Source organism: Eurosta solidaginis, chromosome 3, assembly GCF_040869045.1.
Source record: "Eurosta solidaginis isolate ZX-2024a chromosome 3, ASM4086904v1, whole genome shotgun sequence".
Taxonomy (NCBI): domain Eukaryota; kingdom Metazoa; phylum Arthropoda; class Insecta; order Diptera; family Tephritidae; genus Eurosta; species Eurosta solidaginis.
In genome coordinates this window covers 71568552-71583082 of record NC_090321.1, presented here as the reverse complement: position 1 = coordinate 71583082, position 14531 = coordinate 71568552, and the positions used below count along the sequence as shown (strand labels likewise).

Sequence of the window (14531 nt, the reverse complement as noted above, 5' to 3'; positions counted from 1 at the left end):
GGTCTCCTTTCTTTTAGAGGGCACCTAAGGTATACAGGTAAGGGGCCACCGAAATTTTAGGTGCGTCGGTGGCCATGGATTTTGAGGGTGGGACTAAGCACCGGGCGTCGCAACACCACCCGCGGCGCCCCCTATGTATATTCGGCCCTTTTCTTTTTTATTTTTAATTTTTTCAGCTTTTTTGTTATTGTTTGGTTTTTCAGCGGTCTTTTTTTGAATTTGATTTTCAGCGTTAGTGACCGGCCATGTCCGGTTCGGTAGTATTTTTTTTGCGTCAGTTTTTTTTTGAATTTGAATTTAAAATTTTGGAATGTTAACGGTCTGTCCGTGACATCCGGTTCAGCCGGATGTTGTTTTATTTTGTATTGATAAGCGTTTTGAGTCGGTCTCTGCGCTTCTGCCAGGTTTTTTGAATTTGACAGCTGCTCGTCTTGATAGGCATGATAGGAACTTTTTTCTGTTTATGGCGCAGGAACAGTAAGGTTGGCAAGGACCCGCCCCAGCCGACAATGACTAGCCACTGTGCACCACTACATCATGCCGACCGCCTTCCTTACTGCTCCGTAGTAGATGCGAAACCATAACAGATGGCGCCCAACGATCTGGCGTCCGAGGCACTGTCGCGATGACAGTTGCTGAGGGCGCCATAACAGATGGCGCCCAACGTGGCGCCTGAAGCGCTGACCGCGGGGGTCAGTCGGGTCAACCTGTGAGGTTGACCATCCCACCAGTCCGAGTGAGCAGCCACAGAGCTGCCACCTACGTTGCGGTGGGATGGTTAGACGGATCAGGTTGTCCGGGCTGGTCATCGGGGGCAGTGGCTGACGGAGCCACGTGACTTAACGTCAGTTATCGGGATTTTGTATTCACCCGATGAGGCAGTGCTGCACGCACTTTATTTTTTTTTGTAGTTGGGGTTTTTATTTTCCCGGAATGTTGTCCGTTAGTCGGCTATGGAATAATTTTGTCCGCTAATTGGGTTTAATTTTTTTTTTGTAAAGTAGTTTTTTTTGTTTATTAGCCGAATTTGTGTTGTCCAGGGTGAATGTGTGTGCGCATGTAGTGAGGACCCCAGCTCATCCCACGTCCCAGGTGGTAGCTTGGAATACCACCTGGATGGTGATGGGTTGAGCTGGGATTCAGAGTGGCACTCCTTCCTGTCCCACCAGACTGGGGGAGCGGTTCCGAAACCGCTCCACCCATTGCGGCGGAGGCAGGAGGGGTGCCCAGTAAAAATGAACGGGAGGCCTCAACACCCCCAACCAGTCCCAGGGGCAAGCCCCTGGAGACTGCCCCTGCGTTGCGGCTGGGCGTGTTGAGACCAACCCGTGTGTGCCTGGAGTGACCCTAGTGGCCTCAGACCAGTCTCGTAGGGGGACCTTAAGACCCCCTCGCACTGCGGTTGGGAGCACTAGGGCCAAGTATGAATGTGTTTGTAGTAAATTTTTTTTTCTCGACCTGTAGCCCAGGTGCCTTCTGGGAATGGGATGTCAGCGTTCCCATTACAATTGCTACCAAGTTTTCTCAACTCCTCGCGTAATTTTTATATGCACATTTTTTTTTCAAGGCATCGCCTAAAATATAAGGTAAAAGGGGGAATTCTGATTTTTTTTTGTTGACCCCTAACTGCGCTACGCGGCAAAAGTTTTTTTTAACTACTACGTAACGAGCTACATTTTTTTTATATAATTATTTTTGATTATGTCACGCGAGCAATCGTTCGGCCAACCGGGGCGAAATACTCCGTTCGGGAGTGCGGGAGGGTTCCGGGGAAACCAAAACCGGGTCGGTAATAGGGGGGCTACCTCCAAGGCCAAGCGTCCTTTGGTGGTGCATACCCCAGTAGGAGGATCCTACGGAAATCCCGCGGGGACTCATATAGGCTCGGGCCCGAACGACGACCGCGACAAACTGGACATACCTGTAAGCACCAGCAATTCAAATGCATCGCTGCTAAACACACACAACATCTCGGGGATAATGACCGATGTGTCGAACTATGCACCAGATGGAGCGGGTGCCTTACCACCAAATCAAGAGGTTGGAAATTTTGGGAACGCTACCAGCGATCAGGCGAACCTCCTAGGAATGCAGGACGAAGCCACTCGTGGAGGCTCGTGGGTGGACGTGCTACACCAACTGTTCCAGGCTTCGCAGGAGGAAATGCGGAGAGAGATGGGCTCAATTAGAGCCAACATGGCCCAGCTCAACGCCGCTCTCGAATCCACGCAGCAAGCACACCAGCAACACAGGAACGCAAGCAGGATGGACCGTAACCCATTGCCATCGGTAGTACCGCCAATGTACCCGACTCCAAGCAGCATAACAGTAAAACCGCAGGAGTGGAAAATCGCATTCGACGGCACTGGGAGTGTAAGCGATTTCCTCTTCAAATTAAACACCTTGTGTGAGCGCACACAATGCCCTGACGAACAAATAATGGCCAGTTTCCACTTATTCCTTTCGGGACGAGCCGAAGAATGGTACTGGCTGTTCACAAAACAAAACCCAAATGCGACATATGCCTTTTTGTGCTACTCCTTAAAAAGAGAGTTTGGCACCTTGAAAACGGACCACGAGATCATGATGGAGATCTCCATGCGCAAGCAAAAGGCAAGTGAGTGTTATGACGTGTTTCACGCGGACATAATCTCCTTGAACGCGCGCTTAAGGGAGCCGATGTCAGAGCTTCTACTGATTGACATAATACAAAGGAACGTCAACAGTAGCCTTAAGCTAATGCTTTTTAATGCGGACGTAAGGAACCTCCATGATCTGCGCGATGTAGCACGCCGAGGTGAACAAGTGCTGAAAGAGAGCAAGCTGCTGGGAGCCAATTACCCAGGACGGCAGGTAAGCGAGGCACGCGTGACAACCCCGGACATGACGATGGAAGGCGAGAACGGCGAGATAGATCCGCAGATAGAGGCGCTGGAATATAGACGCAGCAGAAGACCGGACTACTCGGGAATCCAGTGCTGGAATTGCCAGGGAATGGGGCACTCCTATATATATTGCGAGGAACCCATAAAAAGTCCTTTTTGTTTTAAATGTGGGTATAAGGGTGTATTCACTCCTAAATGCCCTAGGGACCATCGCAGGCAGGGAAACCAGTACCCGAGCGAGAAGATGGGGGAACCTCGTTCGGCTTCATAGCTCCCACATCAGCCAGTGCTCGAGGCGTCGTCCCGTGCGCTGAACCGGAGGGCGAATCTCTGCATGGAGGTGGTGAGCTTCCGAGGTGCAGTAGTACCCTGGCAGAAGAACCCTCGACTGTGATAATAACCTTCCCCGATAGTACTGACGATTCGAGTAGTTCTGAATCCGAGAGTCGAACGTCCTCTTTCACGATGGGCGAGCAAATCAAAATCCTGCGACGCCAGCATAGGGATGTCGCGTGCCAAACGCAACTTTTCCCAACCCTAAAAGAAAGGGAGGATAGGTATGAACAAATGAGACATACCATTTTTGACCAATATCCGGTATCGGACAATATTTTGAAGTGTAGGAAGAGATACCACCGGAGAGTACAGGAGCGTAGACTGCTGCAAACCACCACGTTAACGCTTACAGAGGACGAAAGGCCTTTAGTAAAGGCTAGAATTAAAAATAGTTTTCTTGTAGGGTTGTTAGACTCGGGAGCCAACGTCTCCATCTTAGGGAAAAATGGAGTAGAATTCCTAGAGGATAACGGCTTCGAATATCAGCCCTTACATGCGTTCGTATATACCGCGGGCGGCAACAAGCAAAAAATTTTAGGCTCAGTATCCCTACCGGTCACTTTTAAAAATATCACAAAGATTATTCGTTTTTACCTTGTTCCCTCGTTGCTCCAAGAAGCATACTTCGGGGTCGATTTTTGGAGAGCATTTGCGTTAGCTCCCGAAATATTCCCGAGCGTAGAGTGCTTAGAGACTAGGCTTGAAAAGGAAGAGGAACTTAACCTCCATGAATTGTCACCAGAACAGAAATCAGAATTGCGAAAAGTCATCGAGACGTTTCCTTCGTACGAGAAGTTAGGCCTAGGGCAAACTAAATTAGTGGAGCATCACATCGACACCGGTGATGCTGTGCCTATAAAAAGCAAGCATTTTCCTCTTTCGCCGCCGAGGCAAGCCGAAGCTTTTAGAGAACTAGACAGGTTACTACAGTTAGGAGTTATAGAAGAATCCAACTCCCCGTGGTGTAGTCCTGTAGTACTGGTCCGGAAACCAGGCAAAGTCAGGCTGTGCATAGATTCGAGAAAGGTCAACGCGGTGACTAAGAAGGATTCGTACCCCCTGCCTCATATCAACGGCTTATTGAGCAGACTGAAAGATACGCATTTTATTAGTGGCATTGATCTGAAAGACGCGTTCTTCCAGATCAAATTGACAGAGTCCTCGAAGGAAAAAACAGCATTCGCAGTTCCGGGGAGGCCTCTGTACCACTTCAAGGTGATGCCATTTGGTCTGTGCAATGGACCGCAGACTATGAGTAGGCTGATGGACAAGGCGATCCCTTCGCGTCTGCGAGAGAACGTCTTTGTCTACCTGGACGATCTGATGGTATGTAGCACTAATTTTGAGGATCATCTAAAATTGCTAGCGGAAGTGGCGAACTGTTTGAGAGATGCAGGTCTGACAATAAATGTGGAAAAAAGTAAATTTTGTCAGAAGGAAATACGCTACTTAGGGTATTTGATAGGCAGCGGGTGTCTGAAAGTGGATCCGGGAAAAGTAGAAGCAATACAAAACTTCCCGATCCCTAAATCCCCTCGGCAAGTGCGTAGCTTTGTGGGCATGGCGAATTGGTACCGAGCATTTATTACCAATTTTGCGGACTTGGCAGGTCCCTTGACCGACTGTCTCCGCAAGTCAGCAGGCCCGTTTAAACTCACTCCTGAAGCTATAGAGGCGTTCGAAAAACTAAAAGTAGCCTTGAGTTCGGCGCCTGTCTTGGCCCAACCAGACTTTTCAAGGGAATTCGTGATACAATGTGACGCTTCCAAAATAGGTGTTGGCGGAGTATTGTTTCAGGTCGATGATGATGGCGCTGAGCATCCAATCGCATTCGTGTCGAAAAAGCTGAATAATGCTCAACGCAATTACACAGTAACCGAGCTGGAATGTCTTGCAGCCATAATTAGCGTGAAGCGTTTCCGACCCTATGTCGAAGGATTACCTTTTCGGATTGTTACGGACCACTCCAGTCTCAAGTGGTTGATGACACAAAAAGACTTGAGCGGGAGGTTGGCGAGATGGTCACTCTTACTGCAAAGATACGATTTTAGAATGGAACATCGTAAGGGCACCCTGAATGTAGTACCAGACGCGCTGTCGCGTTTTGACGTTGACGAGTTAACTTTCACTACCACACCCGGAGAAATAGACTTAGTCTCTCCCGAATTTACCAGCAATGAGTATTTAGACTTAATTCGGACCGTCACCGAAAACGAGGAATCACTTCCGGATTTACGAGTGGTGGACGGTGTAATTTTCAAAAGAGTTAAGTTTCGTAAGGGGATGGAAGGGGAAGAAGACTCGCTGTGGCGTTTATGGTTGCCAAAAGGGTTGACTGAGGAAGCAGTGAGATTAGCACATGACGCTAACCGGAGTTACCATGGCGGATGGCTGAAAACCTTAGAACGTGTTAGGCAGAAGTACTTCTGGCCGCAGCAGACTAAGGACGTCAGGGACTACGTCCAGCGTTGTGACACCTGCAAAACGGTAAAACCCACCAATCAGCAGTCGAGACCACCTATAGGGAGTACCTTTGAATCCGAAAGGCCATTTCAGCGGTTGTATTGCGACTTTCTAGGGCCGTATCCGAGATCTAAGCGGCGAAATCAATTTCTTTTCATAGTGCTAGACCATTTTTCAAAATACGTTTGGCTAAAGCCCATGCAGAGAGCCACCACTGTAAACGTTATAAATTACTTCGCTTCAGAAATTTTTCCGGCTGTAGGGGTCCCTGAGTTTATTCACAGTGACAATGGTAAACAGTTCATCTCGAAGGAAATGAACCAATTTTTTGCAAACTCCGGGGTGACGCACGTGAGGACGGGGCTATATTCTCCCCAAGCGAACGCATCGGAACGCGTCAACAGAGAAATTGTTTCTAAGATTAGGATTTTCCTGAAGGATAAACCTGACCACACTAATTGGGATAAGCATATACCCGAAATTTTATCAGTTTTGAGAAGTGATTTTCATACAGCGGTTCAGTGTTCTCCGTACTTTGCATTATATGGCCAAAACATGGTCCAACATGCCTCAACGTACAACATTTTAGGGAAACTCGGCAGCCTTCGAGAAGACCAGGTTACGGTAGTAAGCCGAGCTGACAAGTTGACTAATATTCGTGAGCAGATCCGCAGAAATTTAGATCAGGCCAAAGATAGGGGAGTAACCACCTATAACAAGCGCTCTAGACACGTCAACTATAAGGAAGGTCAGGAAGTTTTCCGGAGAAACTTTGCCTTAAGTAATTTTAAACAGGGCATTAATGCCAAATTCCTACCCAAATACCTGAAGTGTCGCGTGCTTCGAAAAATAGGTAACGCATTGTATGATCTCGAGGACCTAAACGGGAAATTGATAGGTCGCTTTCACGCGTCGGACATTCGCCCGCAATGAACTAGAAAACGTTTCTTTTGCCAATTTACAATTTGATTTTTTTTATACACCCACCAATTGGACCTTTTTTTTGTCTGGGCGTTTTGGCGGTCGGGGACATCTCGCCCAGTATTCTCCCCGAGCACTGACCTCATAGGTTGTTCACACGCGTACTCACCGAGGACCGTGAACACCCTGGCAGTCCACGCTTAGGTCGGACTAGCCTTTCGGAGTTTGGACGAGTTCTCCTTTACCAAAATGTCTACGAAAATTTTTTTTTGTCTTGCCTTTTGTGGGGGCGATAACCACTAAAACCTTTCGGAGTTTTGACGAGTTCTCCATAACAAATGTCTAATTGCCGCAAAGCCCTTTTAAACTAGGAAACAGAATTAATTCCCAAATTTGACTTAACTTTTTTTGATGGACCCATGTTGCCCGGCTAGCTTCGTAGTAGGACTTTGAGACTCTTATCTCAGGGGTGAGTCGTGCCCCACGTTGCTTGTCATCGGAGATCCCTGGCAATAGCTTCCCACAGATGATCCGGTTCCCTGTTCGCTTCATCGTCAGGTCTTCAAAGCGAAGCAGGTTTGTTACGGTCTGCTGCTACGGTCTACGGCTACGACCCACTTGGGAGCGTGTTCACGGGAACACACCTAGCGATGTGGAAAGGGTTGCGATGAAAAATATCGAAAAAGAAGGGAACAGACAGACCGGCCATCACTAGAAGACGGAAAAAAAAGAAAAAAAGAAGAAAAAAAAAAACCACCACGAGTTTCCGAGGAAGAAAAAACTTCCCTTTTCCTTTTTGCTGGCGGTCTGAAGCGGTAGAGCACACAACCCTCGTGACCAAAAAGTGGTCAAGTGAAAAATTACAGGATACTTAAGTGCATCCACATATAGTTGGTGGAACTGACGAGCGCGTTCTCAAATACAGATAGTTCACCATCAAAATTTGGGCGGTTTATAGCAATCGTAAAACACTCCTCTACATATGTTCATCGTATTTTCGGAATTCCTCAAAGCCGTGCTTATATACATAGCCAAATTTTGAAAGGCTAAGGAGCTACATACGGGAAGTTTACATTTTAACGTTTTAACCCGAAAATTGTCTCCGAAATGAGTGAATTCAATTAAAAACGAAGTCAGCTAGCCGGTGGCCACGTTGAAACCGTTTTAACCTACTCTCAGGACGTGCTAAATTCCCGAACATCGTGAATACTACTAAATAGTAATTGGAAGGCATCGGCGTTGCCTTCTCCGCGTATGCGAGGAGCGCGGGAATGTTGGAATATTCCCAACGATTGCCACGTAATATACACGGTTCCTCAACTTAGCAATAGTGGTGTTGGCTTAGCGGTGTCATTTCCATCCACACCAACTGCAATAGCACCAACCATATCCAGTGACCCCGGCACCGTCATATGCCAAGACGCCAGACGTACCACTCCTAGAGTGACATATCAACAAACACAGCGCCATTCACCACAGCAACATATTAATGATACACAACAATTGCAACAATTACAATTGCAACAACAAACGCAAAACCATCATCTAAACGAGCTGAGCAAATATTGGGTGGTGTCCAATGGTCAAGCATTGCCCTATAACATTCTACCTAATGGCACGATAATCACACCTCATCAACGCCAGCCAGCAACATCTGAGCAACATACGCACACTCAGCAGCAGCAGGTTCAGCAGCAGCAACAGCAACAACAACAGTACCAACACCAACTACAACAACAACGTTTGAAACTGGGTGAGTCCGTTCCAACTCGGTGAAATTGTATTATGTATCTATGTGAAGTGATAAAATTCGTCACTTACAGATTATCGTTTCAAATTTTTGTAATTCATTCCAAGCACGCTTAATGAACCTAAAGACCCCTTTCTGTAACTCGATTCGAACGTACGGTATATGCATTCGGACACTTTGGTGCTCTTAACTCTGTTGACCCGTCGGATAAGTGCAATGTAAAACCCGTTCTGCAATCTTGCGAATAAGAACCATTGTTCTGTAAAGCTTGTGAAAGGTCAATACAGTCAAGAAATAGAAAACCAAAATTATGAAAGTGTGAGTTCTGCAGATAATATTATTCCAGTCGAGTTACAGAATAGTGTCACTAGTATATATATAATACCTTACATATTTGAATGTGTCACTCGGAACCATAAATTTTTTTTATACTTACCGGCGAAAGCCATGTAAATGGGTAATGCATTACACATTAGCGACATAGGCCTTTCTGCGAGAGTTATAACCTAGATGCAACAGGGGTTGGGGAGCGATGTCCTTTTGAACCCGGAACAATAAACTCGTTTCAGACGTTTTTTTTTGTATTTTCAAATAACGTCGCGAATGAACCCTTGCACAAAAAAAAAAGGAAGAAGAGGAAGAATTCCCCAAATTAAATGAAATACATAAAAATGAATTTAATGTAATTGCACTAGTAATTAAAAACCAAAAGATATTTAGTACATTCAAAATATTTTCTACACTATATACGAAACCACTAGGCTGTAAGACATATAAGGAGTTGAATCCGAATAATTGTATGCGATGTAAATGTAATTCGGAATAAACGTAAACTCTAGCATCACAAGTGAAAATTAGAAAATCTCGATAGAATCCTAAAAATTTAATGCATAAGTTATTAATTAGTATGAATTGTCAATAAATCTAAATTGTAAATGGGAATGCTGAGGTCTCCTTTCTTTTAGAGGGCACCTAAGGTATACAGGTAAGGGGCCACCGAAATTTTAGGTGCGTCGGTGGCCATGGATTTTGAGGGTGGGACTAAGCACCGGGCGTCGCAACACCACCCGCGGCGCCCCCTATGTATATTCGGCCCTTTTCTTTTTTATTTTTAATTTTTTCAGCTTTTTTGTTATTGTTTGGTTTTTCAGCGGTTTTTTTTTGAATTTGATTTTCAGCGTTAGTGACCGGCCATGTCCGGTTCGGTAGTATTTTTTTTGCGTCAGTTTTTTTTTGAATTTGAATTTAAAATTTTGGAATGTTAACGGTCTGTCCGTGACATCCGGTTCAGCCGGATGTTGTTTTATTTTGTATTGATAAGCGTTTTGAGTCGGTCTCTGCGCTTCTGCCAGGTTTTTTGAATTTGACAGCTGCTCGTCTTGATAGGCATGATAGGAACTTTTTTCTGTTTATGGCGCAGGAACAGTAAGGTTGGCAAGGACCCGCCCCAGCCGACAATGACTAGCCACTGTGCACCACTACATCATGCCGACCGCCTTCCTTACTGCTCCGTAGTAGATGCGAAACCATAACAAGAGGAACTGTGTCGGAAAGAATTATCGAAGTGAATTTAATTTAAAATGAAAGTAAATGAAGAGGGGCAATACAACTTTTATATTTTATACTACGAATATTCTTATGTTATTTAGCAATTGCGTGAATAAAGAAACTAATATTTCTCTATACATACTTTAGTATGTATACATAAAACCAGTGCCTGTTGCATTTTATCAGAGTTGCCAAAGTAAAATTTTATTATTAGTTATTTGCATGCAATATTTTACTTTTGGCAACTCTGTTCGATCGTCATCGTGTTGTGATCACTGTCGTTAAAAAACGAGCAATGATCGGCTGATGGTGGTCCGCAAACGCATTGCAAAGGAGTATTGTTAGAGTACTCCAACATGAAGAAAATGGAACACGTAATCCAACAATTTTTGCAGGGTACGTATAAAATTAGTACTCCTAAATTTCAATACGCATTATACTCAGATGCAACTGAAATAAGTGTCTGTGTATCACCCTCTGCACTAATTCCATGTATTCTATGCGCGTCCACTATCTATCACAACTGATTCAGCTATATGTTATACACAGAAATACAACAGAGGGTTATGTCTCCGCTTTTCGTTACACCCTGTAGCTGTAGCTAGTTGTTTAACCACTGCGGCCAGATGGGTCTCCTAAGCATTATCTAAGCGAGGATAGCCGTTTTTTTCAAGCGCAAACGAAACGTATACGCGTGTATAAAAAACCCGGCTATTATTCATATGGCTTTTAGTTAACTATACACATATGCATAGAAGCCAACAGTGAATATAAGATGTTCAGAGATGAGCAAGTCAATAAGCCACTAATTTAGAAGGCTGCTCGCGATAAGCTTAGACTCTGGAATAAATGGTCGAACGAGGCCACTGAGCGATATAAAATCGGCGCAGTCCAAGCGATTGAGTGAGTTTGATTTTAATACGTTAGAAGTGAAGTTGGTGAGCACATAAAATCGTGACGCGTTACTACCATGGTAGTGCTGTGTATCAAGAGAATTTTATATACTGAACATTTGTGTTTATTTATTCGACAGTCCTGTGATTCTTTTAACATTGTATATTTTTATCAATTTTGAAACTAATATTTCTCACCTTTATTGGGCATCCAATTATGAGCGCCCAGAATATATTTGATGGGTTACAAAGTTTGTTTGGGCTGCTGAGAGAGCTTTCTCTCAGATGTTGCAAATGACAGCCAGTGTTCCTTCAGGGCAACGTACTTCAAATTCTCATCACATAATTTATTAGCGATGCCGATAACCGATAAAAGTACTCGTCAGAAAAATACTCGCAAAAGCAATATCGCGTAGCTGCTGGTCACCCTAGAAAATATGCCCGGCAAATTTCTGTATTTCTTCATGCGATTTGTTGTGTCTCGTTTTTGAATTGTGAAATTTAGCGTTGCAGTTAAATAAAAATAAAAAAACATGTCTACCATTGAAGAATTGTGCATCCAGGGCATACGTAGCTTTGGTTCTAATTCAGAGGATGTGCAGGTATCAAAAAAAGTTTAACAAAATAACTTTACAAGATTGTGCACTACCTAATTTTTATTAAAGATTAATAAAGAGGTATCAAAAGACACCTTTCGACCTCAAATTTTAGAATCCGAAAGCGGAAATTTATAATTATATTTCTGTCTAAAGATATAAGCAAATGAGCGGTGCAAACTTTCACGTGGTTGTTTTGCCAAATTTTGTTGTACACATACGCACACTAATGGCGAATGGGGTTTTGCGCGGATATAATTTTGATCCACAAACCGGTGTGTGACCGTCGGTAATTTTGTTAAATTGCGGTAGAGGGTCGCCAACGCTGTCCTGGAAAACTACCGTTGATTTCGGATGCTCTTGTCTTTTTCCGCATTGGCTTCATAAAAATTAGTTGGAGCACCCTCTTGATAAACACTAAAAAAAAAAAAAAATTATCAATGCGTACTAAACTTTATAGAAAATAAAATTCTCATCACCTGTTACATTGATCCTGGGAGAAAATGGTTGCGGTAAGACGACAGTAATTGAGTGTCTCAAATATGGGCTCACTGGAGAAGTGCCGCCCGGTAGCGATCGCGGCAAAAGCTTTGTTCATGATCCGAAAATATTTCATCAGTCTGGTACATTGGGGCAAGTTAAGTTGGAAGTAAGTAATTTACAGGGCAAACATATATCCGTTTGTCGTTCAATGAAGATATCGAATAAGCGTGGCAAATACACCTTTGAAACGCTGGATGCAACAATGAATTATGTGGATAATAAAAGTGATGGTAAAGGAGGAACGAATTCCATTAGTAAACGTTGTGTTGATGTCGATGTGGCTATGTGTCAGTTTATGGGTAAGTTTATATGTCATTTTAATGGAGTGTGAATTAATGAATAGATTTTGCGTATTTCTAGGTGTATCGAAGGCCATTATAAATAATGTACTATTTTGTCATCAAGAGGACGCTAGTTGGCCTTTGGATGAATCAAAAAAGTTGAAGGAGAAATTCGATGCAATTTTTGGTATTACGGAATTTAATAAGACGATTGAAAGGATTATAAAAATGCGCAAAGAGGAAGCTGATAATTTGAAAGTTAAAGGTAAGTTACTCAATTTGTTTATCGAAAAGGTTTATATAATATTTTTAAGAATTAATGAGCTTAACATCGATAAATGATAATTGCTATTCAATTATTATCTCTGGTTCTATTGGGAAAAACTGAAAAGCTGGAAACACCCACTGGCATATTGCGATGGTATCATTTCGAAAACCCCCACGTCATCATCATCAGGCAATTTCGCAATGTTTTTATTCAACAGGTTTCACCGGAAATCAAACCGCTGAAATCACAATTGGCCAACCATTGGGAAATTGTGTTGTATTTGCTTTCTTGGCCTATTTCATCCCATTTTCAAGCCTTCGCATAACCTGAGACATTCTTTCAGTTTTTCTCAATAGAACCAGATATAATAATTGAATAACAATTATCATTTATCGGTGTTAAGTATATTTATTCTTAAAAATCTTAAGTAAAATTGAACACACCATTAAACACACAAATAGAAAATTTTATGTTTATTATTTATTTCCTACGGGACTGTTTTTCTTGCTATCGCAGCAACAACAACGTAGTCCCCACATATTTCCCTGGGAATAGACTCATTATATGCGAAATTCGTTCTACGAGTTTGAGTACAGAAAATGTACCTCTGGATAATCCAATATTTTTTTGTCATAAATGTTCTTTAAAAATAGAATACCGCCCCAGCGGGTTAGGGGGCTTATAATATACACGCGGTAGGTATTCCTGTCGTAAGAGGCGACTAAAATACCAAATTGATTTAAGGGGTTCCAGCGCAATATATATGTAGGTTCTCCAACACAATTTTCAATCTCACCTATCCGTGGCGAATCTTGTTTCATTAACAGCCGAGGTTCCGGCGACCCCGAACTGCTGACGGTCTAGGGGGTGGGTGGGCGGTATGACCTAGAAGGTTTCATGCCACATCGTTCCCGAGATGGTCGGTCCAGTACTTTTATGGTGATTGCTACCGAAACGTACCGGATCTGCATCTGGCAAAGGACCATCAACATCGATAACACTCCCCAAGGCCTTCGCGGATTGTTGTTATCTCAACTAGCCAATCACCAGCATGGTTTCCGAAAATTACATAGCAGTCCCACCACGTTAATGCCGTTAGGACTCCGCAGACATGACGATAGTGCAGCTATTGAAAATCCAAAGGCTTCGCTACCTAAGGCATGTTATGCGGATGAACGAATACGTTCCGGCAGCTTGTAAACAGAGGAAAGAGAAAACCTGCACTGAGTTGGGAGAGACAGTTGTAGGATGATTTTACCTCGGTTGGTCCCCCAATTGGCGACTATTATCGCGAAACAGGGTTAGCTGATCTCACTGACTCAACGAACAAGTGCAGTATGATAAATTTTGGCAGGATTTACAGATCACACCCGAATACATTTTTTGCTTACATTTTACTTCTTATTTTCTCATTCCGTACGAAAAAAGTACTACAACTGGCAACTCTGGCTAAGCAAGTTGAAAGTGTATTCGCTCGTCTACTTGAAAATTTAATTAATTAATTTAAAGGGTCAAACAATTGTGAGAAGTGCTAAATATATGGTTATATCTTTCCTATTGATCGGAAGTTAATGAACGTATTTTGCTCTCTGGCGTTTTTCTTGTAAAATAGATAATCGTTAATCTAAAATTAAATTGCGTTGCAACAACTATAACTAGTGCTTTTAAAAATTGAATTGCACTGCAACAACAACTAGTTCAAGATCAATTTGTTTAAAATGGATGACTTGTGGTAAATGCGATAAGAGTTTTGGCCGGAATGACACTACTGTTGTACCATGCAGTGGCTTCTGTAAGAAACGTTTTCACCGCGACTGTTGTGAGGGCCAAATCACCGAATACGACGTGAAGATGATTAAGGCTAACTACCACATTCCATATTGGTGTCCTGAATGTGTGAATGTGCCTGATAAAATATCTAAGGCATTCGAATCCGTGCTTGCCTCGCAAAGACTTGGGCTGGAAGCCATCATGACCGCATTTGAGGGCAAATTCAAGGATTTGTGCATGCAGGTGGACGATTTGAAGAATATAATTGCAAGTAACA

At 43.5% G+C, this 14531-nt stretch overlaps 1 protein-coding gene across 1 annotated transcript in view; it reads left to right on the top strand.

The window, feature by feature from the left end:
• Window positions 1-11186: 11186 nt before the first annotated feature.
• Window positions 11187-14531, top strand: part of rad50 (DNA repair protein rad50) — a 114357-nt gene continuing 111012 nt past the window's right edge. Inside the window, exons 1-3 of the mRNA XM_067772231.1 lie at window positions 11187-11398; window positions 11853-12234; window positions 12296-12481. Coding sequence (XP_067628332.1) covers window positions 11330-11398; window positions 11853-12234; window positions 12296-12481 — 637 coding nt within the window. The 5' untranslated portion in view covers window positions 11187-11329. The remainder of the gene's footprint in view (window positions 11399-11852; window positions 12235-12295; window positions 12482-14531) is intronic.